The sequence below is a fragment of the Rhinatrema bivittatum genome, chromosome 2, assembly GCF_901001135.1.
Source record: "Rhinatrema bivittatum chromosome 2, aRhiBiv1.1, whole genome shotgun sequence".
Taxonomy (NCBI): domain Eukaryota; kingdom Metazoa; phylum Chordata; class Amphibia; order Gymnophiona; family Rhinatrematidae; genus Rhinatrema; species Rhinatrema bivittatum.
In genome coordinates, this window is record NC_042616.1 from 41,468,795 (window position 1) to 41,495,916 (window position 27,122).

Below are 27,122 nucleotides of genomic sequence, written 5' to 3' on the forward strand. Positions count from 1 at the left end.
TCATTGTACATAGTTAATTTAATTAGGAGACAGAACATTACATCATACATCAAATATAAAAATATATATTTATATCAAGACATTAAAATCACAACCTAATCTCCATTCCTCATCAGCTGGCCAGGCTCAATCACACCTCATATATATCACATAAACATCGTTGTTCTGTTGTACAGTTTCTCTGCTATTTTCCTGTGTGTTGCTTGCACAAACTAGAATTCCTGTCTGAGTATCATGTTGAATTTCTTTTCTCCCTTTCTGAGATGCATTGATTACTGCTATTTCTACTGTGTGGGTTTTCTGGTGGTTCGTGAGATTACTTTTATGCCTGAAGCTTTCACCACATTCTGTACATGTAAATTGTTTTACTGCTGTGTGGATTCTCTGGTGTTTTGAGAGGTGACTGCTCTGATTGAAGCTTTTCCCACATGCCATACAGATAAATGTTTTAAATTCTTTGTGGATTCTCTGGTGGTTTGTGAGATTACATGGATGACTGAAGCTTTTACCACACTCGGTACATGTAAATTGTTTCACTGCTATGTGGATTCGCTGGTGGTTTATGAGGTAACTGTTCTTCTCAAAGCTTTTACCACACTCTTCACATGTAAATATTTTCACTTCTGTGTGGATTCCCTGGTGGCTAGTGAGGTTGCTCTTCTGCCTGAAGCTTTTTCCACAGTCAGTACATGTAAATGTTTTCAATCCTGTGTGGATTTTTTGGTGGCTAGTGAGGTAGCTCTTTTGTCTGAAACTTTTACCACACTCTGCACATGTGAATTTGTTCACTCCTGAGTGGATTTTCATGTGGCGTGAGAGGACATCCCTTCTGCTAAACCATTTTTTACATTTAGTGCATGAGAATGGTCTTTCATTAGTGTGCATTTTTTGGTGTTCTGTTAAAAGCTTTTCTGAAAAGAGAATATTACATGGAAATTCTTTTTTTTCTGGGTGGCTTGTCTGGTATTTTATAAGATTTGCTTGTATAATAAAGTTTTTCCTGTATTGTGTTACTTCCAACAGTCTCTTTTCCCCGCATTCAGAACATATAAAATGTCTCTCTTCGATGGGGTTCTTCTCTTGTTCCAGCAGTTCTCCTTCCTGAAAGAAGGTTTTCCCACAGTCAGTACATATAAATGGTCTCTCTTCAGCATGAAATAACTGATGTGATTTCAGAGTTACAGGATCCTTGAGGAGTATCCCACACACATCACATAAATACATTTGTTCTGTTGTCTGGTTTCTCTGCTCTTCTTTTGTGTGTGTGATGTTACTGGCAGGTTGCTTACACATAGGAGAATTCTCAGTCAGGTCTCCTGTTGAATTTATTTGTTTCTTGCAATTTTTTCCCCAGTCAGAACATGAAGACGTATCCTCTCTGTCTCTTTCTAGTAACATCTTTTTCCCTTCCAGATTTTTGCTGAGTTGCCAACGATCTCTCTCTGGATCATCAATTTCTAAATTTAAAAAAGTAAAAACTGTTATTAAAGTTTGCCAAAACACCAGTCAAAAAAAACTAGAGAAGTGAGAGGCTTTCATATAACAAAGTCAGAATGAGAGTAAATATCAGATTCTCAGTTGATGGTGGAGAGAATTCCCCACTGGCAGGACTTCAGGCTCTAGCACAGACCCTCTGACCATGGGACAAGACCTGGGACAGTAACCTAGAGGCTGTTAAACTGCTTCCTGTTCTGTTACTGAGTAAACAGTAAAGTATAGGGATGTGCACAGAAAAAAAAATTAAATTTAGTTTGGTAATTTGTTTTGTAAGCCCTCCAAATTCATTTTAGTTGTTTCAAATTTAAAAAAGTCATTCAGGTCATTTGCTTATTCATTAAAGGCAATGGGGGACGTGATGCATCTTATTATAGGTTCCAACAATGAGGTTTTTGCAATGAATTACAATTAAACTTGTGAGCAGATATCAGAAAAGGGAAGAGAACTCCATGACTATGTCAAAGTGGCACCAAATTTAGTATGAATAGAGGGTTAAAGGGTACCAAAACAGTGGCATGAAGAACCTAAAGAACTAAAAGAGGTACATATGGGCACCAAGTGTGACATGGGCAGACTAGATAAGCCATTTATTTTTTTTTCTGCTTCCATGTTTCTGTGAAAAACCGAAGGCACCATGAGAGGGTCAACGAAGCTCTAAAAGTGGCAGGAAAAATGCCAAGGCACTGATAGGGGATCAAAGATGCAAAAAAAGTGGCATAAAGACACCCAAAGCACCATGAAAGGAACAAAGCAGCCAGCTATTGTGGAACAAAACCACAAGGCTCCAAAAGAGGGGCAAATGGAACCAATACATTGGTATGAAGAGCCCCAAGGTACCTACAGGGGAGCAATGGGCACCAATAATATTGACATGTGCACTACAAGCAAGGGGTATCAACAATAGTGGCATGAGCACCACCATGCACAGTGAGAGGGGCAAACAGCAACAGCAGCAAAGGCACTGCCTATGGAAAAGGGGTTTTACTTTTTGCAAGTAGTATTCGCTTTAGTAATTTGTTCCTTTTACTCTCTGCTCTCTCTCTCTCACACACACACGCGCACACATACAGAGAGAGAGAGCCTGTAGTGCACACATTCTATTGTTCAAAAACATGCCACTCTGCTACATTACAAGGGTCTACCCAAGCAAATATTTGGCTGTACCTGGTAGTGGTACTTTTTTCCCCAGAGATGACACAGTTTATGGAAAATAAAATAGTACTACCCCAAATGATATGCTTATTTAACAAAAAAGGGCCATCATACTAAGCACTACCGATATTGATGAACATATCTTCGTTGCTTTATGTTCAATCATCAGTCCAAAGTCTATTTTTATATAGATATATTTTTCTATGCAAATAAAAACATTTAAATCACCCATTCAGTGTGTTATCTTCCTCATAGTATGTACTTATCTTTTTTGTCTCTTGGGTATGGAAAGTAATCTGAGAAGTTCCAATGAAAGATACCCCTGACGCAGAGTGACTATTCGAAACACGTGTGTGGGTTAACCATTATGAAGAGAGGGTATCCAGTAAGGTAACCATTTTGAAGTCATCTTGAAAACAAACATGGATTTAAGGAAGAATGTCTACAGTCTACAAGGGACATATTAAGAGACAAAAAAGATAAGTACATACTATGTGGAAGACAACCACACTGAATGGGTGATTTAATGTTTTTATTTGCATAGAAAAATATATCTATATAAAAATAGACTTTGGACCGATGATTAAAAATGAAGAAAAGAGTACATGGGGGTAACTTGCTGGTGTGGCATCTTCATCATTGCTCTCTATTTCAACGGCAGTGGGAAAAGGGGAACTGGATGCAGACAGCAACCAACGAGAGCCCTGACTTTTACGGTCTGGGAAACTGATCAGCATAGGGGTAACCTGCACAGTACGGCAGATAATAGCATAAGCTTGCTGGGCAGACTGGGTGGATCATTTGGTCCTTTTCTGCCGTCATTTCTATATTAACAGAAATGCTGGATAAAGAACACAGGAAATTTTTATTCCAAAACACGGACCATGTCAGGACTGGGACAAAAAAAAAAAAAGAGGATTATTGAATAGCTGGCAGCTAAGTAGAGCTGAGTAAATTTAATGATATAATTGGTGTGTATTAATACCATTGGATTTTAATTGCAAAAAAATCCAAAAGACGTGAAAAAGAGAGAGACTGAGACCTGATGATGAGAGTGCAAGCAGTTCTGATAAATGGATGTGCGAAGCAAACCCAACCAACTGCAGCGCTGAGGGGCCTGTTTGAATAGCAAGCTCAGCACTTCTTTGTAAGAGATTGAGAATAGTAAAAGTCTGAATTTTTGTTTCCAGAGAAGTTTGATTGATATTGTTCAAACCGATTCTTTGGCATGGGGGGACTCTGTGGTAGTGGCAGTTCTGTTTAATACCAACATCTAGAGAGGATTTTGCTGTTCCTGCTATTGATTAGATTTTTTCTTGCGTTTGGGAAAGGACCCTTTGCACCTTATGGATTTGGCCGGGGTATGGAAAAGTAGAAGGGGCACCTCTTTTCTCAATTTTAGGAAATATGATTTCTTTTTTTTTTAACTTTATTTAAACTTTTTAAAACCAAAAGCAGCAGAAGAGTCCAGATCAAAACAGCAGTACACGGGTCTCTGGTGTAACACTAAACAGTAAAGGCTAGTAATGCAATGCATACAGTTATATGTGTGACTTGAATTTAAAAATCAGTTTTCAGTAAATTTATATTGGAACCATATTCATCACCCAGCTTATTACTGTACATCCTAAAGACTGCTACAGCTACCCTCAGGGCCTTGGAGAGAAATAGGAAAATTAGTTCTTACCTGATAATTTTTGTTCCTGTAGTACCAAGGATCAGTCCAGACAGTAGGGTTATGTCTCCCTTCCAGCAGGTGGAGTCAGAGGTCAAAGTTCTAAGCACCTCCCATATCCCAGGGTGCCTCCTGCGATCCTCCAGTATTTTGAATAACAAAGCAGAAACTCATGAATAAGGATAATCAATGACTAGATCAACTATATATATGAATAGAACAAATACATAACCTGAAAAAAATAACGTAACAATATTCAGAGCTTCTTAAATCACTGCATAGGAAAAATATAAAAAGGAAATCAAAATAAGAAATTAACAGTATTTAATAGCGAACTCTCCGGAAAAAAACTGGGCAGGCGTCTGGACTGATCCTTGGTACTACAGGAACGAAAATTATCAGGTAAGAACTAATTGTCCTTTCCCTGTACGTACCAGGATCAGTCCAGACAGTAGGGATGTACCAAAGCTGCCCTAAATGGGGTGGGATCCGGCGAGTCCTGCCTTCAGCACACTACTGCCGAAAGAGTCGACGTCTGGAGCGCGAACGTCCAAACAATAATGTTTGGCAAAAGTGTGCAAAGATTTCCAAGTCGCCACTCTACAAATTTCTTGAGTTGAAACACAATGACTCTCGGCCCAAGACGCAGCCTGAGAGCGTATTGAATGCGCCTTGAGACCATCAGGAACTGGGCGACCATTACAAATGTATGCCGAAGCAATGGCTTCCTTCAACCACTGTGCAATGGTAGCCTTAGAAGCTTGATAGCCCTTCTTAGGGCCGCTCCATAGAACAAAAAGGTGGTCAGAAAGACGAAAGACATTAGTGATCTCTAAATAACATAAAAGCACTCGGCGGACATCAAGTCTTTTTAAGTCTCGTGATTGAGAAGAAGATTTATCCAAATCTGGGAAGGCTGGCAATTCAACAGATTGATTGAGATGAAAAGAGGAAACCACTTTGGGTAAAAAGGATGGTACTGTGCGCAATGATATACCTGAATCTGAAATTCTCAAGAAAGGCTCACGGCAAGACAATGCCTGAATTTCTGAAATGCGTCTAGCAGAACAAATTGATACGAGAAACACTGCCTTGAGCATTAAGTCCTTCAAAGTTATTCGCTTAAGGGGTTTAAAAGGAGGAGCACAAAGACTACGAAGAACCAAATTCAGATTCCATGATGGACAGATAGCCCGCATTGGTGTTTTCAAATGTTTGGCTCCTTTGAGAAAACGGACAACATCCTGATGCATAGCAATAGACACATCATTCTCCTTACCTCGTAAACAGCCTATTGCTGCAACTTGAACGCGGAGCGAATTATAAGCCAGACCCTTTTTTAAACCGTCTTGTAAAAAAGCCAAAATGTCTACAACTGTAGCTCTGCGCGAAGACAAACCGGACTTACTACACCAAGCATCAAATACCTTCTATACTCTAACATAGGTGAGAGAAGTAGAAATTTTTCTCGAACTAAGCATGGTGGTGATGACTGAATCTGGATAGCCTTTCTTTTTTAATTGCCTCCTTTCATAAGCCAGGAGGCTAGACAAAAGTGAAACGCCTGGTCGAAATATACTGGACCCTGTCGAAGGAGGTTGTTGAGGTGGCCTAGGCGGACTGGACCGTCGATCGCTAAGTTGATGAGATCCGCATACCATGGTCTGCGAGGCCATTCTGGAGCGATGAGAATCACCGGACCTTCGTGGGATTCTAATCGTCTCACGACTTTTCCTATTAGTGGCCATGGTGGAAACACATAAAGAAGGATGTCTTTGGGCCAAAGTAGAACCAAGGCATCCACCCCTTCCGCTCCATGTTCTCTCCTTCGACTGTAGAACCGAGCCGCTTTCGTATTGACACGGGTAGCCATCAGATCTAACCTGGGTGTCCCCCACCTTTGAATGAGAATGTTCATTGCCTCCCAGGAAAGTTCCCACTCTCTGGGATCTAGATACTGACGACTGAGGAAGCCTGCTTGAACATTGTCTACTCCTGCTATGTGCGATGCTGCTAGACGGCGTAGATGAGATTCGGCCCAGGTCATTAGCATGTCTGCTTGTATGGCGACGCAGCGACTTTTTGTGCCGCCTTGCCTGTTGATGTACGCTACCGTCGTGGCATTGTCGGAGAGAACCCTCACCGACTGATGTTGAATAAGTGGTAGAAATCTGTGGAGTGCTAGTCGTACCGCTCTGGTTTCCAAACGATTGATGGGCCACTTGGCTTGTGAAGCTGTCCACCGACCTTGTGTCAAATGTGACTGGCATATAGCTCCCCAACTGAAAAGGCTGGCATCCGTTGTCACTAATATCCACTGAGGAGGCTCCAGGTCCATTCCTTCCTGCAAGTGACGCGGTACCAACCACCAATTTAAACTGGACCGAGCCGGCTCCAGAAGGGGTAGAGGAAGATGAAACTCCTCTGACTTGGGGTCCCACCTGGAAAGCAACGCCCTTTGCAAAGGTCTTAGATGTGCAAAAGCCCAGGGGACCATGTCCAGAGTAAATGCCATAGAACCAAGAACCTGTAAATAATCCCATACTGTGGGTAAATTTAGATCCAAAAGCCAACGGACTTGAGACATCAATTTGATCATCCGGTCCTGTGGAAGAAAAACATTTCCCACAGCCGTATTGAATCGAGCACCCAGAAACTGCAAAACTTGCGTCAGGACTAGATGACTTTTCTTGAAGTTGACTACCCAACCAAGTATATGAAGAAGATGCAGAACCTTTTGGATCGCTAGTTTGCAAAGAGTCTTTGACTTCGCTCGAATGAGCCAATCGTCGAGATAGGGATGAACCAATATCCCTTCTCGTCTGAGTGCTGCTGCAACTACCACCATTACCTTGGTAAACACTCGAGGTGCAGTTGCTAGACCGAATGGAAGAGCCCGAAACTGATAGTGTTCGCCCAGTACCATGAAACGAAGATATCTCTGGTGGGATTCTTGAATTGGTATATGTAGATAAGCTTCTGACAGATCTAAAGAAGCCAAAAATTTGTTTTTGTGGACGGCCGCAATGACTGATCTCAAGGTCTCCATACGGAAACGAGGAACCCGAAGTGACTTGTTTACTTCCTTCAAGTCTAATATTGGACGAAATGTTCCTTCTTTTTTGGGAACAATGAAATAAATGGAGTAACGACCGGTTCGATATTGGGACAGAGGAACCGGAACAATAGCTCCTAGATCCTGCAACCGATGTAAGGTTTGACGAACAAGTTGCTGCTTTAGAAGAGAACCGCTTGGAGATACTAGAAACAGATCATTTAATGGGCGTGCAAAATCCAAAGCGTAGCCTTGTTTTATAATATTGAGGACCCAATTGTCTGAGGTAATTTTGACCCATTCCCTGTGAAAACGTGAGAGATGTCCTCCTATTTCTGGCACCAAGGAATGGGCCGGCGCACCTTCATTATGGAGATTTGGAGGATGGAAAAGTTTGGGAGCTGTTAGAACGGAGAGGCCGTCTCCCACGAAAGGAATGGGCCCAAACCTGAGCCCTTGAAAGCTGTTGATGTGTAGAAAAGATGGAATTCTACCAGTACGGAATCTTCTCTGGCCCCGAAAACGGCCTCTAAAGGAATTGAACGAATGATAGGAACGAGGTTTATCCTCTGGTAATTTATAAACTTTATTATCTCCCAAATCTTTAATGAGCTGCTCTAACTCTTTCCCAAAGAGTAATGATCCTTTAAATGGAAAAGAACCCAAGCGAGATTTGGAAGTTGCGTCAGCTGCCCAATGACGAAGCCAAAGAAGCCTCCTTGCAGAAACTGCAGAAGCCATAGTACGAGATGAAGTACGTAACAAGTCATATAAAGCATCAGCAGTGTATGCTACTGCTGATTCTAAACGATTGGCTTGTTCAAGTTCTGCTGACGGCAAATCCTAAGAGGTAAGTAACTGTTGGACCCACCAAAGAGTTGCCCTCTGCATTAGACTACTGCACACCGCCGCCCGAACACCTAAAGCGGATACCTCAAAGATACGCTTAAGAAGAACCTCAAGTTTTCTATCCTGAAAATCCTTTAGAGCAGTGCCTCCAGTTACTGGAATTGTGGTGTGCTTAGCAATAGCAGAAACTGCAGAATCAACCTGAGGGACCTTTAACAAATCCAAAAATTCTTGTGGAAGTGCATAAAGTTTATCCATAGCTCTAGTTATCTTAAGACCAGCTTCTGGGAAATCCCATTCTCTAGTAAGCAACTGGAAAAGCTTAGGATGAAAAGGAAAGGATTTAGGCGGAGCCCTAATCCTGCGAGAACAGGATCCCCAGGAGTAGAATCCGTTACTGGTTGTGGTGCTGGAATTGTCAGTTCCTCTAGTACAAAAGGAATAAGAGGATCTAACTCCTCTTTGTGAAACAATCGCAGTACTTGGGGATCATCCCCTTCCACCAGCGCTGATCCCATAACCTCTTCATCAATAATATCAGCTGATGATCCCAGAAGTGGGTCTTGTAAATCAGGATCCTGACCCATATTAAATGTGACATAGGTTCCTCTGCATGCTTAGGAATCTTAGCAGAGGGTGGCTGATTACCTTCTGTATCTGCTGTAGCCTTCAAAAATGCCTTATGCATAAGCAAAATAAATTGTGATGAAAATGGCTTCTTTAATAACCCCCCGGGGGTAAAGAAGGTTGAATATTATCATTTTCGTTCAAACTAGAGTGCTCTGGGGCTAAAATAGGAGGTGATAAACATTCAATGTGCTCCCCTCCGTCTGACCATGAGCCAACGCGATCATCGTTTAAATTCAAAATGGCCGCCGCTGCCCCACGATTCGGAGACGGGGCCGTTATAGGTAAGGAAATCAGCTGTGAAGCATTTAAATCGCACGTACGCGGCAACTGCCGTTTTCTGCCAGTAAGAGGTAGCTCAGATGGCCCTTCACCGCCAGAAACGCAGCGAAAGCACAGACTGTCTCTGGAGAGCCGTGCTGCAGGCTCTCCACAGGCAGAACAGCGACAACCGCGTGGCATAACAAAAAAAAATAAATTAATAAGCAGCTCTGAAAAAAAGAAAGGCTTGAAATAAATTTGTCTTGTGTTCTTCCCAATATTAAAATTTGCCTTGAACTTAACAGGTTTTTTTGGGGGTGTTTTTTTTTTTAAACTGCTATACAGTTAATGGAGCTTTCTCTTCAGGGGAATGAAACCTCCCTGGAAATCAACAAAAAAATCTCTAAGCTCCCTTCAGAGGCATATAAACTTCTCTGGCACTGAAAGGGGGAGGAACCGGCCCACCGGTAAATCCCCTCTTTGCCCGGGAATAATTAAAGTCTTCCGGGTGTCAAGGCCAAAGGACACAGCATCAAATTAATTCTAAATTCTTTTTTTTTTTTTTTTTTTTTTAAACATAAGAAGATCTAGTCAAAGATCAGCCAGGGACAAAAAAACTCCCTTCACTACAAATAAAGGTAAATTTACTCAGCTGACTAAAATAACAGGACCGCAGGGGATGTCTTCCTTCACCTGCTGGAGTCAGAGGAATACTGGAGGATCGCAGGAGCCGCCCTGGGATATGGGAGGTGCTTAGAACTTTGACCTCTGACTCCACCTGCTGGAAGGGAGGCATAACCCTACTGTCTGGACTGATCCTGGCACGTACAGGGAACTTCCCCCCACCACTGAATCATGGAGGTTTGTGGGTTTATGGAAGTTATAAGAAGAATGAACATAAAAAGCCTGTGAAAGTTAAGTGTGCCCTTGGACTCCTTTTTCTGTTTTATTTGTATTATTCTAATTCTTTTTTTTTGTGCATTATCACTAGTTATATTTTCATATTTCATTTGCATAATATAATGATTTTTTTTAGGGACCCTAAATTCGTCCTTTGCTGATTACCACCATAGTCACACGCTTGGCTTGCCCTTCTTTGCAGAGGTACACACACGGTGTTTCTCCTTTTCTTATTTCACACTGTTTCCCTACCTTGAAATCACCAGGTATAATCACTCCAAGGTCTCTTTCATGCCATCAGCATCTTATCCCTAATTATGTAGCCTGCAATTGAACTTCTGTGCCCAAAATTCATAGCTTTGAATTCTTTCGTATTCAAATTTAGGGCTAGATTTATTAAGCCGCAATAAGTCTTTAACATGCATTAAATAGCATTTATCAGGCGATATAGTGCAGTATTTAGGGCCCAAATACAACCCTATTACAATCCGATGCTTTGCATGAGATTTGCATGCATGAATTTTGCATAATCCTGCAAAGCAGCTAATTCATACCTAAATTCTATGCTAATAAAAGAACATAACTGAATTAGAAAAAAAAAAAATCAGTATTTTATCACGTTTGAAAGAAATATTGATATTTTATCATGGGAGCATCAGGATGCTACTGCAGGTCCCAATGCTCCCACAGTAAAATTTGAAGGGCCCTGAGGTCCCATAAATTAAAAATCCCCCCCCAGGGGGGCTCCCAAGACCCCTGATCACCCTTCCACCCACCATCTCTCAAAGTGCCATGGACCCTAAAAGTAAAAAAAACAAACATAAAAACAAAACAAAAAAAACAACCCATAAACTCATGTGGCCATGCTTCTCCCCCTTCCCAAACTCCCCCCCCCCCCCCGGTCTCTCCTTCCCAGAACAGACTGGAATCCCTGGTACCCAGTGGACCCCTCCCCTTACATCAAAAAAGGACCTGGTGGTTTGGAGTCCCCAGACCCCCACCTCCTCGAAGGTGGCATCCCCCCCCCCCTGGTCTTTAACCATTTTGAAAGATGCCATTGACTGGCCTGGAGCTAGGGGACACTCCAGGCTGATGCTGAGCCACCAATGACTCTTCAAGGAGGTGGAAGGCCTGTGGGTCTGAGGGTCCTACCTAGACCAATCATTCAAAAAAGAGAGAGAGTCCAAACAACGAAGTATAAGGCAGCACAGTATGGGCTGCAAGTACACATGGGAAGTTTTCATGTTTTATGAACATTTAAAAAAAGAAAAGTGACTGTAGGGACCGATGATTATATATGACCGGTAAAGCAGAAGAAATGCCTTATTGACTATGTAACCGCTCGGTGTTATGATGGAAGAGGGAGGAGCCACCAGCTGAGAGGGAAGCAGAGGACTGAGCCTGAAGAAAGGTTTGAAAGCCTTGAAAAAATTCCACCCAAGAAAAAGCAGCCGGGTCCACACCAAGCCCAGAAGGAACTGGAGCTGGTCCCACAGAACTGCCATCATCAGCGGAGGAGCCAGCAAGGGAGAACCAAGATCTGGAGTCCCCCCCCAGTCAAGGCCATCATCAGAATGGGAGGAGCCAGGCTTAGCAAAATCCGAGGAAGACGTCTCTCCCTGAGTGTCTGCGCAGCACTGACAGAGGTTAGAAGCCAGGTCAGGCTGAGAGGCCCTAACATGACAGGCAACACAAATTGGAAGACGCTTAAGCTTCTTGCTTACCGGCGCCATCGCTGCGGCAAACATTTATTTATTTATTTATTTAATATATATTTCTATACCGGACTTCACGAATGGAATTCACATCAGGCCGGTTTACATGGAACTTAGGGGATTAACAAGAGTAACCAAACAAGAAGGTTGAAACAAGCAAAGTTACATAAAACAAGGGCATTGAACTTGGGGGCTAAAGGAGCCAGGAAGAAAGGTAGAACGGAATTGGCAACATATAAATAATAATATAAGACGGGTTATGAGATTAGTAATTATCTCACTCCTTGGGCTGAGTCCGAAGTGGCATTTTGACTAGGGGAAGGCTTGGAGGAAAAGCCACGTCTTCAGTTTTCTTCGAAAGGTATGAAGGCAAGGTTCCAGTCTTAGGTCAGTCGGTAGTCTGTTCCAGAGGACAGGGCCTGCTGTGGAGAAGGAACGTTCTTTGGTGGTTTTTAGACGGGTGTATTTTGTAGGTGGGACTTGAAGGGTTCGTTTATAAGCTTCTCTGATGGGTCTTTCGGACGAGTGGTGTTTGAGTGGGATCTGAAGGTCTAGTGTGAGCTGTTTGTGGATAGATTTGTAGATTATAGTGAGAGCTTTATATAGAATTCTATATTTTATTGGCAGCCAATACTTCATACTTCAGCCAATACTTCATACTTCAGAACAGCTCGCACCCAAAAATGAAATGCGCCCAAAAAATAAGTGCGGCACTTATATATATATATATATATGGTAAATACATGGAATGGTCTTTCATGGGAAGTGGTAGAGGTCAAAAGAGTAACAGAAATCAATAAAAGATGCAATGAACACAGAGGATCCCTAACAGTGAAGAAGTGAAGACAGAGCAGGAGATTACCTGGGGTCTGTGGCATTATAAGAGGAAGTGAATCAGGCAGACTGGATGGGTTTTATGCTCCCTATCTGCATCTTATTCCAGATTTCCATTTTTCAGACCCTGGCTTGATGAGTCCAGTCCTAAATGTTTTGGGAAAGACACCTGCAGTCCTCAGAGGATCTTAAAGTTTTGGGTGTCTGAGTTTGGAAAAGGGCAGCTTGTGGGCCCGGTACCTGTAACAGAAACCCTGTGAGTGATTAAAGCGATCTCCAGAGGAGCTTGTGCAGGGGTCTCTGCAGTTCCCAGTGCTCCTTCCACTCTTCCTCTCAGCAGTTTTACCCCGGTCCCTCTTATTCCTGCACTCACCTGAGCAGCTGCTTCTCCCAGTTTCTCTTTCCTCTGATCCCGGCTCATCCCTGATGTACGGCTCCTCCCCTCGTTCAATGTGGGAGATAATATCAGGGGTGACAGTCGGAGAGCCTGTTCCTGGGGTGAGAACACTGCATTAGGTTTCCCATAGTCACTCTGAGTTTGATTACCCTAAATTCAGGGCTTAGAAATATTCCCAGCATTAAGAACGTCAGCAACCTCCGTGAATAAATATATTCAAACCCTCAGAGGAACAGTTTTCAGGGCCTTCATATCCTACAAATGTCTGTACAAAATGACATAAGCAATCCACATTCAGATAACCATAGACCAAAAGCAAACTGAATCTCTGTAAATTATAAAAATGGCTTCATTCCCTTTACAGCAAATACTTTATATTCATTTATTCAGGACTTCCATGCACATTATTTTTCTCCCCTACGTCTTCTTATACATCCAGCCCAACCAGGACTAGGACTAGGATCCAGCGCCATGAGCCTTCATTTATTTATTTATTTTTCTATACCGACATTCGATTTGACATATCACATGGGTTTACATATCACAAGATGTCTAAGGCGAGCCTTATAATGACATGGTACAATATAACAGCTTAATTGAGTAACTGGCTACGTACATATAACTGTTTTACAAGATAATCAACCTAATAATTGAAGGTTGACCGACGTGCCGCAAATGCGCAGTAGAGACCAGCTCTACCGTGCATGTGCGGGCGAGCACGTCGGTCTGAGCCAGCGTCAGAAAAAAAAATGGCGTCGTCGAGTGGCAGCGGCGGCATCGGGTGGCAGCAGCGGGCGGCGGCGGCAGCGAGGGAGGAGAGAGAGAGGGAGGGACTGACTGAGAGAGAGGGAGGGACTGACTGAGAGGGGACGAGAGAGAGGGAGTGGGACTGAGTGAGAGGGGGGAGGGAGGGAGTGGGACTGAGAGAGAGGGAGGGACTGAGTGAGAGGGGAGGAGAGAGAGGGAGTGGGACTGAGTGAGAGGGGAGGAAAGAGAGGGAGTGGGACTGAGAGAGAGGGAGGGACTGAGTGAGAGGGGAGGAGAGAGAGGGAGTGGGACTGAGTGAGGGGGGAGGGAGGGAGTGGGACTGAGTGAGAGGAGGGAGGGAGTGGGACTGAGTGAGGGGGGGAGGGAGTGAGTGGGACTGAGTGAGAGGGAGAGAGAGAGAGAGGGAGGGAGTTGGACTGAGTGAGAGGGAATGAGTGGGACTGAGTGAGGGGGAGGGAGTGAGTGGGACTGAGTGAGGGGGAGAGAGGGAGGGAGGGAGGGAGTGGGACTGAGGGAGAGTGAGTGGGACTGAGTGTGAGTGAGAGGGAGGGAGAGAGGGGGAGGGTGGGGAGGAGTGGGTGAGTGTGAGGGAGGGAGGTAGGGGGTGGTGAAGAGTGAGGGGAGAGAGAATGAGGGGGAGGTGAGAGACAGAGGGATATAGCCCGTTTTAACGGGCTTAACGGCTTGTAATACAATATAACGTGCTTAATAGCATAACTTCTTACAGAATATATTAAGAGTTAAATAACTATGTACAGTGGCAGGGTTGGGAAACTGAGGGGGGGCTAGGAGGCGGGGGGGGGGATTATTTGTCTAGTGTGAAAGCTTTCCGGAAGAGCCAGGTCTTGAGGTTTTTTCGGACGGTGGGTGTACACACACACACTGTATATATGCATAAAGATGATACTTTTTTATGGGACTAACTTAACGTGTTTCCTGATTAGCCTTTGGGAGTTAACACTCCCTTCCTCAGATCCAAACAGAATGAGTAGATCAAAGCAAAGGATGACACTGCCAGAAGACACAAGTAAATCATATAATACATTACAATGGTTGTGTGAAAGGGATCGGATGTATCAGAGTGATAAGGTGGCAGCAGAAGAATTATTTTTGGTAGTGAGATTAAAAAATCCCAAGTCTCTGTTGTCCTTTTATTTGACGTCTGAAGAGTTAGATCATTTTAACTTCAAATGTCTTTTAAGTTCCTGGATTATTCTGAATTTACCTTGTAGTGCATTGATCACAAAAGTTCAATGGTTTAGTTCTGAAAAACGTTCCAGCACGGAGGTGCTACCTTACTCTTCTCTGCGATGTATACTTTTGTGTCTGAGTAAGTTGATTGCTTTCAATTCTGGTCTGTTTCACCGCTGTAGGATCCCTCATCACTTCTTCTGCAGTGAATACTACATACTACAGTAGAGGAGCAGGATGAGCAGCATCCCTCCTATACTGAATGTCTTTCCCATAGAGGTAACTGTGGGGTCCTGGGATATGGGCTGCTTTATCACATGCTGCTACATCACTGTTTACGGATTTATTTTGCTGTTCCTCAATTTACGCCTTCCCCACTTTAAAATTTACCTCAAAATGGCTCACACTGCCAAAAGGTACACACTATCACATATTACCGCTTTGTTTAATTTACTGTACCTTAATTTTTCTCTTATTTATCCTCTACCCCACTTTATTTAACCAAACTGTAACATCTCAATGGTTTTAAGCCACTGTTCCTGCTTTGGGTGAATGATAATAAATCTTTCTTGCCTTTTTGAATTAATAAAGCAAGTTTGCATACCTCCATAGACAGCAGGATGAATTATCCCTAACACGTGGGTGATGTCATCCAATGGCACATGCATGAAAGTTCCCACATGTGCGCACTGCTCTTCCAGAGCTTGAGTTTTAGCTAGGTAGCTGCATCTCCAGGGAGGCAGGCAGATATTAAGCATGGCTAATTCACCCTGCTGTCTACGGAGAACCCGGTTTAAAGATAAGGAAACTCGCTTTCTTCATTGACAAGTAAGGCCGAATTAGCCATAATGCATACAAGGTCCAAATCTGAGGGTTGCACAGTGAAGCAAATACTTGGAAGACAACCCGGCCCCACCAAGTAGAGCGTGGATTACTGAGAAAACAGGCTGCGTAACACTTCTTGTCCATAACTGTCGTCTCCTTGGGACATGCTGTCCAGAAAGCATTGGAGTTGTGAAGGCATGAAAAGATGACTAAGTAGCAGCTTTGCAAATGTCCTCAATAGAAGTGGCCCTGAAATGAGCCAATGAAGTCACCATGGCTCTCACTCGATGAGCCTTGACAGAGTCTGTATTCTGTAACCAGCCATCATGTAACAGTGGGAAACCCAATCCACTAGCCCAACTGCACAGAGTTTGTTTGGCAACTACCCGTCTTGATTTATTGGAATCAAAGCACATGAACAGTTGAGAAACTTGACAGGGAGATTGAATCCTCTTTAGGTAATGCATCAGGACTCTTTAATTGTCCAAGTAGCCAAGATTCAATTCTTCTTTGTGTGCACGAAGTCTTGGGGTGAGTTGGTAGAACCACCCTATTAAGAAAAAACTGAAGGAATGTTGAATTTGAAACCAGAACCTGTAGTTCACTCTTTGTACGGAAGTAATGACCACAAGAAACACTTTCCAAGGGAGAAACTTCACGTCCACAATCTCGAGAGAGATTGTGGACGTGAAGAGAGGAGGTTTCATTAGCTGTGCTAGGACTACATTGAGGTCCAAAGGCACTGGAGGTTTACAGAACAGAGGTCTGAAACGTCACAGTCCTTTCAGGAACCTCAAAACCAAAAGGATGGTGAGAGTTTGGAACCACTTCCACCTGGTGGTGACATGCTGTAATGGCATTGAGATAGATAAATAAATCCAGTCAGAATTTATTTCTCATATACCGTACAGATTCCAGATCTGGCCAGAGCGGTTTACAATTAAAACACAGTAAAATACATTCAAAATAAAAAATTCAAAACTCAAATCTAATCTGTACCACTCACAGCATAAAACTTGCCCAAGCTATGATGGAAAAAGCCAGGCTTTTGTCTTTTTCCTAAAGCTGAGATAGTTCTGTTCTGCCCTGCCCTCACCTCCAAAGGTGCTGAATCCCACAACTCGGGACCACCAACTGAGAACATCCTTTTCCTATTAGACACTCTACAGACGTCCTGTCTAGATGGAACCACGTATTAAAAAGGGCTAAGGCCCAAGGCTGAGAGGCAGAATAGATACTGAAGGAAGTCCCTTGGGTAGTAGCAGAAGGTCTCCAGCTGGCTGGTCCTACACCAAGATGGTTTATGGTTTATTTGGTTTTCTATACCGTCATATCAGTTGGGACCTTCATAACGGTTTACAAATAATTAACAAGTAACATACATACAAGATAAGAACCTCTTCCATTTAAAACCATAAGATCGTCTGAGTAAGGGTTTTCTAGCGAGAATTGGAATATCCTCCAGCACTTTGGCAAGGAGACAACTACATGTTCAACATCTATGCTGTGAGGACCTTTGATGGCTGGTTTGGATGACAGAACATCCCTTCCTCCTGTGTGATAAGAAATCAGAGATGTTCCCAATAAATCCTGAGACTGAACTGACAGATGGATGAGACAGGATACCACACTTGAGGTGGCTAGGTTAATACTACGAGGATCATTCTTGCCTTGTCCCGAATAACCTTCTGGGCAGTGTTGGTGATTCTGTGGGTACACACAGAATAGACAGATACTCCAGTCTAACACAAAAGCTGATCTGCAGCTGCTCATATCCATGCAGCAGAACGTCTCAACCATTCTGCTGTCCTCTAAAGCAAACAAGTTGATTACCAGACTACTCCATCATTCTTTGAATCAAGAACAACTTGTGCAGTTGTAATACTTTGCTGAGGCAGTCCTCCAGTGTATTCTGGATTCCCAGAAGGTAGAAAGCCTAGAGATGGCCATCGTGATGTTCTGTCAATGACCAAGTTCAGAGGGCCTCCTGACAGAAAACGTAAGACCCTGTACCTCATTACTTGTTTATGAAGAACATGTGATTTTTAACTGATTGGACAGTCTATGCATTTGGCACCAAAAGCTAGTGCCCTTAAATAATCCTGTTTTGCTGATCGCTGTAAGAGCTCCTGCCATGATCACAAGTGTCTCTCTAAAAAGTATTACACTGCCTGATGACCCAGCTACTCTGTATATTATGGCATTTGGCTAGTTATTTCTTGTATTGTGATTGAGCTATTGCCAACACATTTCCTCCCGATGCAGCCTTCTGGTGAAACGGTGGCCGTGTGGGAGACATTCCAACTTTTGAAAATATTTGATTGGAACCTGGGAATCTCTTCATTAATAAAATTGTACATGATTACCTTAGAGTGAATGACTGCATTTTCCTGAGAGGACAACTACATGTACCATGCTCTCTTGCCTTTACATTATGTAAAACACGGCCACTTGTTGTCCATCTAGATTAAAGATTCGCTTCCCTGAAAGATGAGAGAAAGCACTTAGAGCAGAGCTCAACAACTGGCGGTTTCTTTTCATCTCTCCCTGCAGCTCCCACGTTGCTAGCTCCAGAAGTAGCAGGAGAACACGTGGCCCCAGCAGAGATGAGTGGCTGCAAAGTCTACAGGAGCAGGAAGCACCAATGTCAGTCCACACAGCCCGGCTGAAGGGTAGAATCCGGGGCAAATTGGTTTATCAGTGCTTTGGGCATGCCCGGGTGGGCCGGTCAGGAAGATTACATAACTGATGTTGGTCGCTGTGGCTCCCATGCCCGTGGAGCTGCTGCGACCAATACCAGCCCTTCAGCTCTTCTCACTTGAATGGAAGCTGCCCTGAGGCTCTCCGTTCACTTGTACTTTCTCCATTTAACCCACAGTGGTAGTAATGGTAGCGGCAGCTCCATGGACCTGTTGGCGCTGCTTTGCTCAGACACCGCTCCCCCTCCACCATCACCGTATTCCTATTGCCTCCCTTCACACCCAACAGTACACAACAAGCAGACCTCCTGCTGCTGCCTCAATTTCTTGCACAGCTCTCAGACACCGAGCTCCCCTTATGGTAGGCTGCAGCCAAAAATAGTAATTAAAAAGAAAACAGCATTGGGGCCTTCCAGCCGACCTCTGGAAGCAGCAAAAGGCAGCCCATCCAGACACTATTCTTCTAGGACCTCGCACTGACCCCTCTTGTACACCAATGTAAGTAAAAACATTCCTTTTACTTATTCAGAAGGGAAGAAGAGTGAGAGAACAAGCATGAGTCAGTGAGCATGTGCAGGAGTGTGCGAGTCAGTGAACGTGTGCGAGTACAAGAGAGCATGAGAGTCAGTGAATGTGTGTTGAAGTGTGATAGAGTAAGCATGTGTGTGAATCATGTGGTGTTTGAGAGTGAGCATACGAGTGTGTGTAAGAATGAACATGTGTTAGAGAGTTTGTGTTAGCCAGCAAATTAGCTGGACAAACTTACTCATTTGTATATCCGGCTAACTTGCCGAGCTGCACAGAGGCTGAATATAGAGCTCCACTTGTCCAGCATAGGTCTCAATCCTCCCAATTTTCAGGAAATACCAGGAACAGAATCCCTGACTACAATCCTGAGAAGGGCCAGATTCAACCACCTTCTGCTAATGGAGCAACTGCACCTCCAGCTGCAGTTGGGTAGCTTGAGAAGGGTCAGAGCCAAAGACTGAAATCTGTTGGGTCAGAGGAGGATGAGAAGAGTGTAAACAATAGCCATATTCCACAGTTTTCAGGATCCACCCATCTTTGGTGACATGGAACCATTCTAGGAGAAAAGGAATTAATTCTTCCCTTCACTAGTCATTAAAAACTGATCCCAGGCTTAGGCTGTGTCTGCTGCTGAGCCATTGGCTGACAACTTTCCCTCTGTCAACCTCAAGTGGACAGCTGTTGCTGCTGAAGTGTGGGAGAAGCTCATTGATGCAGAAAAAACAGAAAGGGCGTCTTTGAAAGACTAGATGCTTGTAGGAAATACTGGCTTTGGACAGGAGATGGTTAGTCCCCCACTACCATGGCTGACCATAAGGTGGTTTGATGCTCCTTAATAAGAGAGTCACCATCTCTTGAACTTTGTCACCAAATATGTTTTCCCCTGTATAAAGTACATCTGCAAGACAGTAATGCACATCCTCTTGTAGGCCACTCACTCGCAAGTACGCAAACCTTCGGACTCCTATGAAAACTTCCAAAATCCTGGCTTTGTAAGCAGAATGGATGAAGTGCTTCTCACCTTCCTCCATATCCACTGCTTGACTGAAGGCTGCCTGCTCTGGGTCTGATGATTCCAGCAAAGGCTTTCGCTTTTGCATGTATTTGTGCTAATCCTGTATAATGTAGAGCTGGTGCGCCACAATCTGGGCAATCCCTGGAAGATCTTTTTTCCCCAAATGTGTCTATTGATTTAGATAATTTCAACAATCCTCCTAGAAGGTATCACGAGTGCACTTAGCAAATTTCCATACTGACTCCATCACCATGAAGTGGTGCTGGAGTTGAACCTCCCCAAACCCTGGAAAGGCCTGGACCCTTTACTTTAAAGTCTAGCTTCATGATTATCAGAAGGCACAATGTTGGCATCTGCCACATCCTCATCTACAGGTCCTTGAGGAGTTTGTGAACAGGGATAGCCACAGAATATGATGGAGATTGAAAGACCTGAAGAAGCCCAAAGACATCTGTTCTTGGGTCCTTTCCCCTCCTGATACTGATGGACAGCATCTTTGCCATCTTATCTGAAAACGTACAGTAGCAGATGGCTTCTGGAGGGGAAGAACGCTGAGGCAAGTCTAGCAGAAATCCCCATGCAATCTTCCTCCTCCCCTGGCCATGAGTGAGGGAACACTGAGCCACAACCCCAATGACAATGAGGGTGACTCAGGAGGAGAGCTCCACTGGTTCAAGGGAGAAATATCCGGAAGCAACTCAGAATGAATGGGCCCCACTTCTTCCCCTTCTGATTAATAAAGGACTTCCCTAGAGGAGGACAATCCACCACCTCAAGTAAGGACATACTCGCAACAATGAGAAGTTCTTGAAAAAGGCTACACACTGGTATGGGACTTTGGGTGGATAACTAGGTGAAAAAATGTCCTCATGTCCCTCTCCAGTCTTTAGGCACACAAACTCTTCACTAGCTCTGAAACCTGGGCTCCCATTATTTATTTATTTGTTGAGTTTTATATATCGTCATTCGGTAAAGCCATCACAACGGTTTACAAGCATCAAACATAAAGCTAATTTAACATTTGCTAATCAAAGAAATAATGGGAGGGTTCAAGGGAGGGGAGAAGGAAGCTTCATAATAAAGCTATCATCATGGATTACAAACATGTGAAGGTTACAAGCATATTAAGATGAGAGTTAACAGCAATAGGCGACCATTTGTAGAATATCTTTAGATAAATATAGCACTACGGGTTGTACGAAGGGGTGCACAAAGGGCGCGCGGCATCGTTTAACTGTCCGGTGCTGCTTCTGATGATGTCAGGGGGTGGGGCTTTCCATCGAAGCTCTCTTCACAATGTTTGGTGACATTTCTTTCCCATTTTATTTTAACAACTGTTCTCTACCAACATTAAAATACACATCATATCGGTTTACATTTTAACAAGAAGGATGGAAAATACAATAAACAGGGGAGGGGGAAAACAGGACAACCGATAAATTGGATATAGGAAGCTAGGAAGAAGCAAACTTAACAGGAAGAAACCAAATAAAGAATTTACAAACTGCAACAGAATTACAATATTTATTTTCTTCTTTTGTTTTTACTTGAGATGGTGCAGGGTGCCTTTGGATGGTGGGTGGCCCCTCTCAGCCTGGGTGCCACACCTTTTATCTGTGCCAGAGTTGGAGGAGAGACATCCTCTTCAGAAACTCAGATTGGCTCATCACTAAGGGCGGCCAGTAAAGCTAAGGAGGAACTTGGTGCTGTGGTAGCTGCTGGGTCTGAAGCAGCACATATTGGTTGCATTGACAACTCTTGTTGAATCTTGACCTCTTGGTCTACAGCTGGGGCCAGCAGAATCTCCTTCCATGCCATAGCACCATGGGTCAGCTGACACAGCTGTAGTAGCTGGAAAACCTTTAGCACAGGCCCACAGAAGTGACAGCAGACTGAGTACATATCCTACCTACTACTGATATTCTACCTCTTCCACTCCTCTTGACGCTGCTCTTACGATTATGAATGCTGTGCTCACTATAAACAAGGTCCAATAGTAGTTGAATTAACTTGTTTGTAATATGCCTTCAGATTTTTTGTTAAAAAGCAGGATATCAAATGTCTATAAACAAAATAGACATCCAGGATCCATAGAGGCAAGTTTCTTGGCCTCAGGCTTATCCACACTCAAATACTTTTAAAGTTCTTAAAAAAAAAAAAAAAACCCAAACAAAACCCTGCTTGAAGAGCTGCTTAAGCAGTGGTAGAAAAAAAAAAAAAAAAAGCAGTAGCAATGAGGCAGCAAGAGAGCAGAAAGGGCAAAAAAAACAACAGGTTTGATGGAAAGACTGAAACGTGCACATGTGGTAGCTTAGTCAAAGAAAGACCGAGGGACTCACGAGGCTGCGTGAGTGTGCAGGAAGTCCCGGGGCTCTGAGAGCTGGACCTGCGTCAGCACCTTCAGATGGCATCACGACAACAACAATAGTTTACAGCATGGTGTTGCCACCTTCTTCTTTTCGAGTCTGTTAGAAACTTACATCTTACTATTTATTTATTTTTACTTAAGCGATTTTATATACCGTTGTTCCAAAAGAAGATCACAACTGCTTACATTATCAGCAATCATATTCTTGATTAACAATCACATACAGTGTAGCAGCATTCACACTCTAGTTTAGCACCATAACAAATAAATATTCTAGTCCATATTTTACATGTTTTTGGTCAACACAAATCCCAACTCTGATTCTGCCAACATTACATCGGACATTACTTGGTCTACACGCCACTGGTTTTGTCTCTGGTACTGACGGTGGAAATATCGGCCTATTGGTATTTTACATTAAATCGAATGCTTTTCTAAAGAGCCACATTTTCAGTTCTCGCTTGAAACTCTCTCTCTTTCTGTTATCTGAAGTAAAGGCTCTGGAAGAGACTTCCACAGCTTGGGGCCCGCTATGAAAAACATCTTACTTGTATTGTTTCAAATATAAAAATGACTTGTATCAGGGGAGCAGATCTGCTGAAAGCTTTGCTGACATCAAAGTGCACAATATCCTAAACATGCCTTGGATCCAATTCTCTATCACTCGGATGCAGCCTCCCTCTTGTAAATCTATGATGCCTTGGATCCTGCAACCCGCTGGATTCTAACTACTTCACTATCCTTTCCTTCAGTACGGTCTCCATTACATTTGTCCACCATTGTGTTCAGGCTTGGCTCGCAGTTAGCAACCTCTGCTCTCTCTCCACTTTATGAAGAGGGACAACCAATCCCCTCTCCAAATATTGATTAAACCAGTTGTTCTCAATCCACTCCCCTGAACACCCAGTCAGTCTGGTTTGCAGGATTTCCACAATAAATATGCATGAGAACCTTCTTACATCTACTTGGAACTGAAATCCCTTGTCCTGTTATGAGTTCTTCCCAGTAACAGAACTTGTGTGTAAGTGACTGTGCCCTGGGTAAGCCTGGTACGTAGGTTACGGACTTAATATAGAAGGTTGAGGCAAGTTTGTTCTTTATGTTGAAACCTGCTATATGTAAATCCGATTTTTTGTAAAGTTTCTGTTAAAATGTAGATGAAATTGGAAAATGAATGAGAGACTATGGTTTATTAAAGCAGAGGCTTAGAATCTGACACCCTGTTACAAAGAACATTTGTAATTTTTTTAATTTCACTGTATCACCCCTCTAGAGCCACCTCTGATATGCAGTTAAAGAAAACCTGCGTGTGTAGTATGAAAGGAGACCTGTCTTTCTCCCACACCATAGTTATGCAGCCGTACAAATATTTCTATTTTGCAAGGTTTTATTCAAATCCAGTTGACACAAAAACAAACCTATAACCATACTGACACAGCCCCGTGTGACATCCATTCCACCCTCACTATAACCCCCTGACACAGCCTCGTGTGACATCCATTCCACCCTCACTACAACCCCCGACACAGCCCCGTGTGACATCCATTCCACCCTCACTACAACCCCCTGACACAGCCCCGTGTGACATCCATTCTACCCTCACTACAACCCCCTGACACAGCCCCGTGTGACATCCATTCTACCCTCACTATAACCCCCCTGACACAGCCCCGTGTGACATCCATTCTACCCTCACTATAACCCCCCTGACACAGCCCCGTGTGACATCCATTCTAACCTGTACCCTCACTATAACCGCAGGCAATGAGTTCCTGTGGTGAGAAGTAGAAAATTCTGACAAAGTTTCTGAAATTGCTTATAGTTGCATATTAACTATAAATTATATATTGTTTTTAGTTTAGGAATTCGAAACAAAACACTTTATACTTTTCACCAAAATGTATAAAATTCTTATAATTTTCAAAAACATTTTTGGGGGATTTTTATTATAAAAATTTCAATTTTTATCTTAAATCTTATTTTTTGTCAAACTTTTTCACTTAGTCACATTAAAGCAATGTAAAAAGGGAAAAAGCCTGAGACAGCACATCCCCAGAAAATATTTTGTTCTTTTATTTCTTGTGATCCTGCCATCATGGGAAAAACCCCTTCTGAAATTTTTACATTGCTTAATAACGTTATAGAAACATAGAAATGACGGCAGAAGACGACCAAATGGCCCATCCAGTTTGCCCAGCAAGCTTTCACACTTATTTTTCTCATACTTATCTGTTACTCTTGGCCCTTATTGGTAACTTTTTGGTTCCAATTTCCTTCCACCCCTGCCATTGTTGTAGAGAGCAGTGCTGGAGCCGCATCAAAGTAAAGTACCTAACTTAATTGATTTGGGGTAGTAACCGCCGCAATAAGAAAGCTACTCCCATGCTTATTTGTTTACCCAGCCTGTGCAATTCAGTCCTTGTTGGTTGTTGTCTGAATATAAATTCCCTTATCTTCATTCCCCCCTGCTGTTGAAGCAGTTAGCTGCGCTGTATATGTATTCCAAGTGAAGTATCAGGCTTAATTGATTCGGGGTAGTTATCACATTTCAATACATTTTCAAAATGTCCTGTTTCTTCCCAAATAAAAAAAAGCCAACTCAGCCATGTTTTGTTACTACAACTGCTGCTTCAGGGCGCTTTTCATAAAACTAATGGCGACCAACTTCTGCCTCCACTTCTATGGCCATTTTGAGGCCACTGATGGTCAGAAAGATTGAAATGGCCCATCCAGTTTTAAATTTTAAAAAAAAGACACTTTGACTATTCTTTATATTCATGGACAATTTTTGCTAGCTCTTTTGGGTGGCAGATAGCAATTTTAAAAAGGGTTGCATGGAAAGGTAATCACCACAGTAACATGATTTTGAGAGGGGATATTGGCTGGAAAGGGGAGACAGGGAAGGGAATTAGGGAGGAAGGGTCAGGGAAGAGAGTAGGAATGAGTATTCAATGAGGGGAGAAATGGAGAGGTGGAGGGAGGTTCAGGAGTAAAAGGAGAAGGAAGGTTCAGAGATAATGTGGGGAGAAAGAGAGAGGGCCATGATAGGGGAATAAAGGATCAGAAGAGAGAGATTTGGGGAGGGAATATCCCTTCTCTTTCATGCACGTTCCAGTGCCCATCCTCCCTCTCACATACACAATGCCACCCTTATCAACCAACCAGTCTCCTTCTCTCTCTCTTTTCCTCATACAAATACATGTCCAGTGCCCATCTCTCCCTCCCCCACTCACACTTATAAACACTCACCCCGGTGCAATCCCCATCTCTCTATCAGACACACTCTACTGTGCCAAATTTCCATTTCTCCCACAGATGTATTTACATCCTAATTCCAATCACCCCCTCACATTTCCAAACCTATGCTAATCCTCCCCAACACAAACAGACACTTCATCTACACCAGTCCTCCTCTGACCCATACCTAGCCTGTGCCTTATCCCTTCCATCCCCACCCCTCTCACACAGAATGATAGCTATTACTGCAACAGGGAGCAAGGTAGTCACTGCAGCACTTTCTCTTTATTTCACCAAATTATACTGGGAAACCACACTCAAATTTTTTTTAAATGACTGCAGGCCGCTAATAATAAAGTAAAATTGCCCCTTACCCAGCGAGATCAGGGTCTCATAATTCTCTTTCATCACATCCTTATAAAGCTCCTTCTGCTGTTCTTCTAAATCCTTCCATTCTTCCAGAGAGAAATAGATGGCGATGTCCTCGAAGGTTACTGGGACCTGAAACAAAAATCCTTTCACACTCACCATCTGATCCATCAGGAGACTTCCCAGCACTGGGGCTCATCAGGGCAGGGGTGAGTTTTCTGGGTGTTTATAATTCAGTCACATAAGCACACAGTCTAAGAGCAGAAGGATAACAACTGGAAACCAGTTACACATAGAACCTGGGACACAAACTATTACTTTTGGGACTCCTCCTCTCTCTTCTTACATTCAGGAGGGTCTCAAAGTGCCCTTTCTGCACCCAAGGTCTACTCAGGATCCTATTAAAGTCAGGGCCGACTCTGGTTAGAAAGCTGCAGCAGGGTTTGTATAGAGAGGGCAGGAAGTCGGGGGGGGGCAATCTCCTACCTGAGCAGAAGCTCCTGCAGGCATTCTCCTCTCTGTTCTTGCTGCTTTCAGGATTAGGGATGACTGGGGGGCTCTTTTTCGGACTGGGGAAGAGCTGAGGGTTTGTTTCTTTCAGTGCCTGTTACAGGCGGCGGGCGGGCGGTCTCCAGCTTTCCGCTGTTTATCTGCAAGAAAAAGGATAAGAGACGGAAAGCCTCCTCCACTCTGTCTCCATTCCAGGGCAGCGCCTCTTCTAAACGAACGCATTCTGATGACATCACACAGGAGAGGGCGGGGCTGGAAGGTGGGATAAGGATCATTTTCTTGTGCACGTGGGCTTCCAGCGGCACTGCTTTATCCTGGGGAGTGTTTCTATGTTTAGGAATTGTCTTATGTTCTGCTTAAGCAAAAAAAATAAAATAAAATAAAGCTTAACAAATAAAAAGAAAATAATGAGATGGGGGCACCTTTCTATTGGACTAACTCAATACATTTATTGACGAGCATTTGGGTGCTGACACTCTCTTATAGCGAAACAGAAAGAACAAAATAAGTCATTTGCCAGAAAATACAAGTGAATCACAAAAAGGCATTCCAAGGATAGGCTGTGTGTGTTTTAATGTTGTCATTAATTATCTGGCCTTGAGAAGTTCTTCCCCACAGAGGTGTCACCTTGCTCTTGATTCTGATTTATC

General features: G+C 43.3%; 1 protein-coding gene across 3 annotated transcripts; it reads right to left on the reverse strand.

Moving 5' to 3' along the window:
• On the reverse strand, positions 1-26,811 carry LOC115085929 (zinc finger protein OZF-like). 3 transcript variants are annotated; one of them, XM_029592472.1, is made up of 4 exons: positions 26,449-26,811; positions 25,968-26,094; positions 12,939-13,058; positions 1-1,457 (listed from the first exon to the last, which is right to left on the reverse strand). In XM_029592472.1, the coding sequence occupies exons 1-4, from the start codon at positions 26,470-26,472 to the stop codon at positions 127-129; spliced, it is 1,602 nt and encodes a 533-aa protein (XP_029448332.1). In that variant the 5' UTR covers positions 26,473-26,811; the 3' UTR covers positions 1-126. The 3 variants fall into 3 exon arrangements, with proteins under 3 accessions (XP_029448332.1, XP_029448333.1, XP_029448334.1); XM_029592473.1 differs by lacking the exon at positions 12,939-13,058; XM_029592474.1 differs by lacking the exons at positions 12,939-13,058; positions 25,968-26,094; positions 26,449-26,811 and adding an exon at positions 12,594-12,732.
• Positions 26,812-27,122: the final 311 nt, after the last annotated feature.

Coding starts and splice junctions, on each gene's coding strand:
- LOC115085929 (XM_029592472.1), bottom strand. CDS start 26,472: ATGCCTGCAGGAGCTTCTGCTCAG. Junction 26,095..26,448: donor CTGCAGGAGCTTCTGCTCAG/GTAGGAGATTGC, acceptor TTTTTGTTTCAG/GTCCCAGTAACCTTCGAGGA. Junction 13,059..25,967: donor TGAGACCCTGATCTCGCTGG/GTAAGGGGCAAT, acceptor TTCTCACCCCAG/GAACAGGCTCTCCGACTGTC.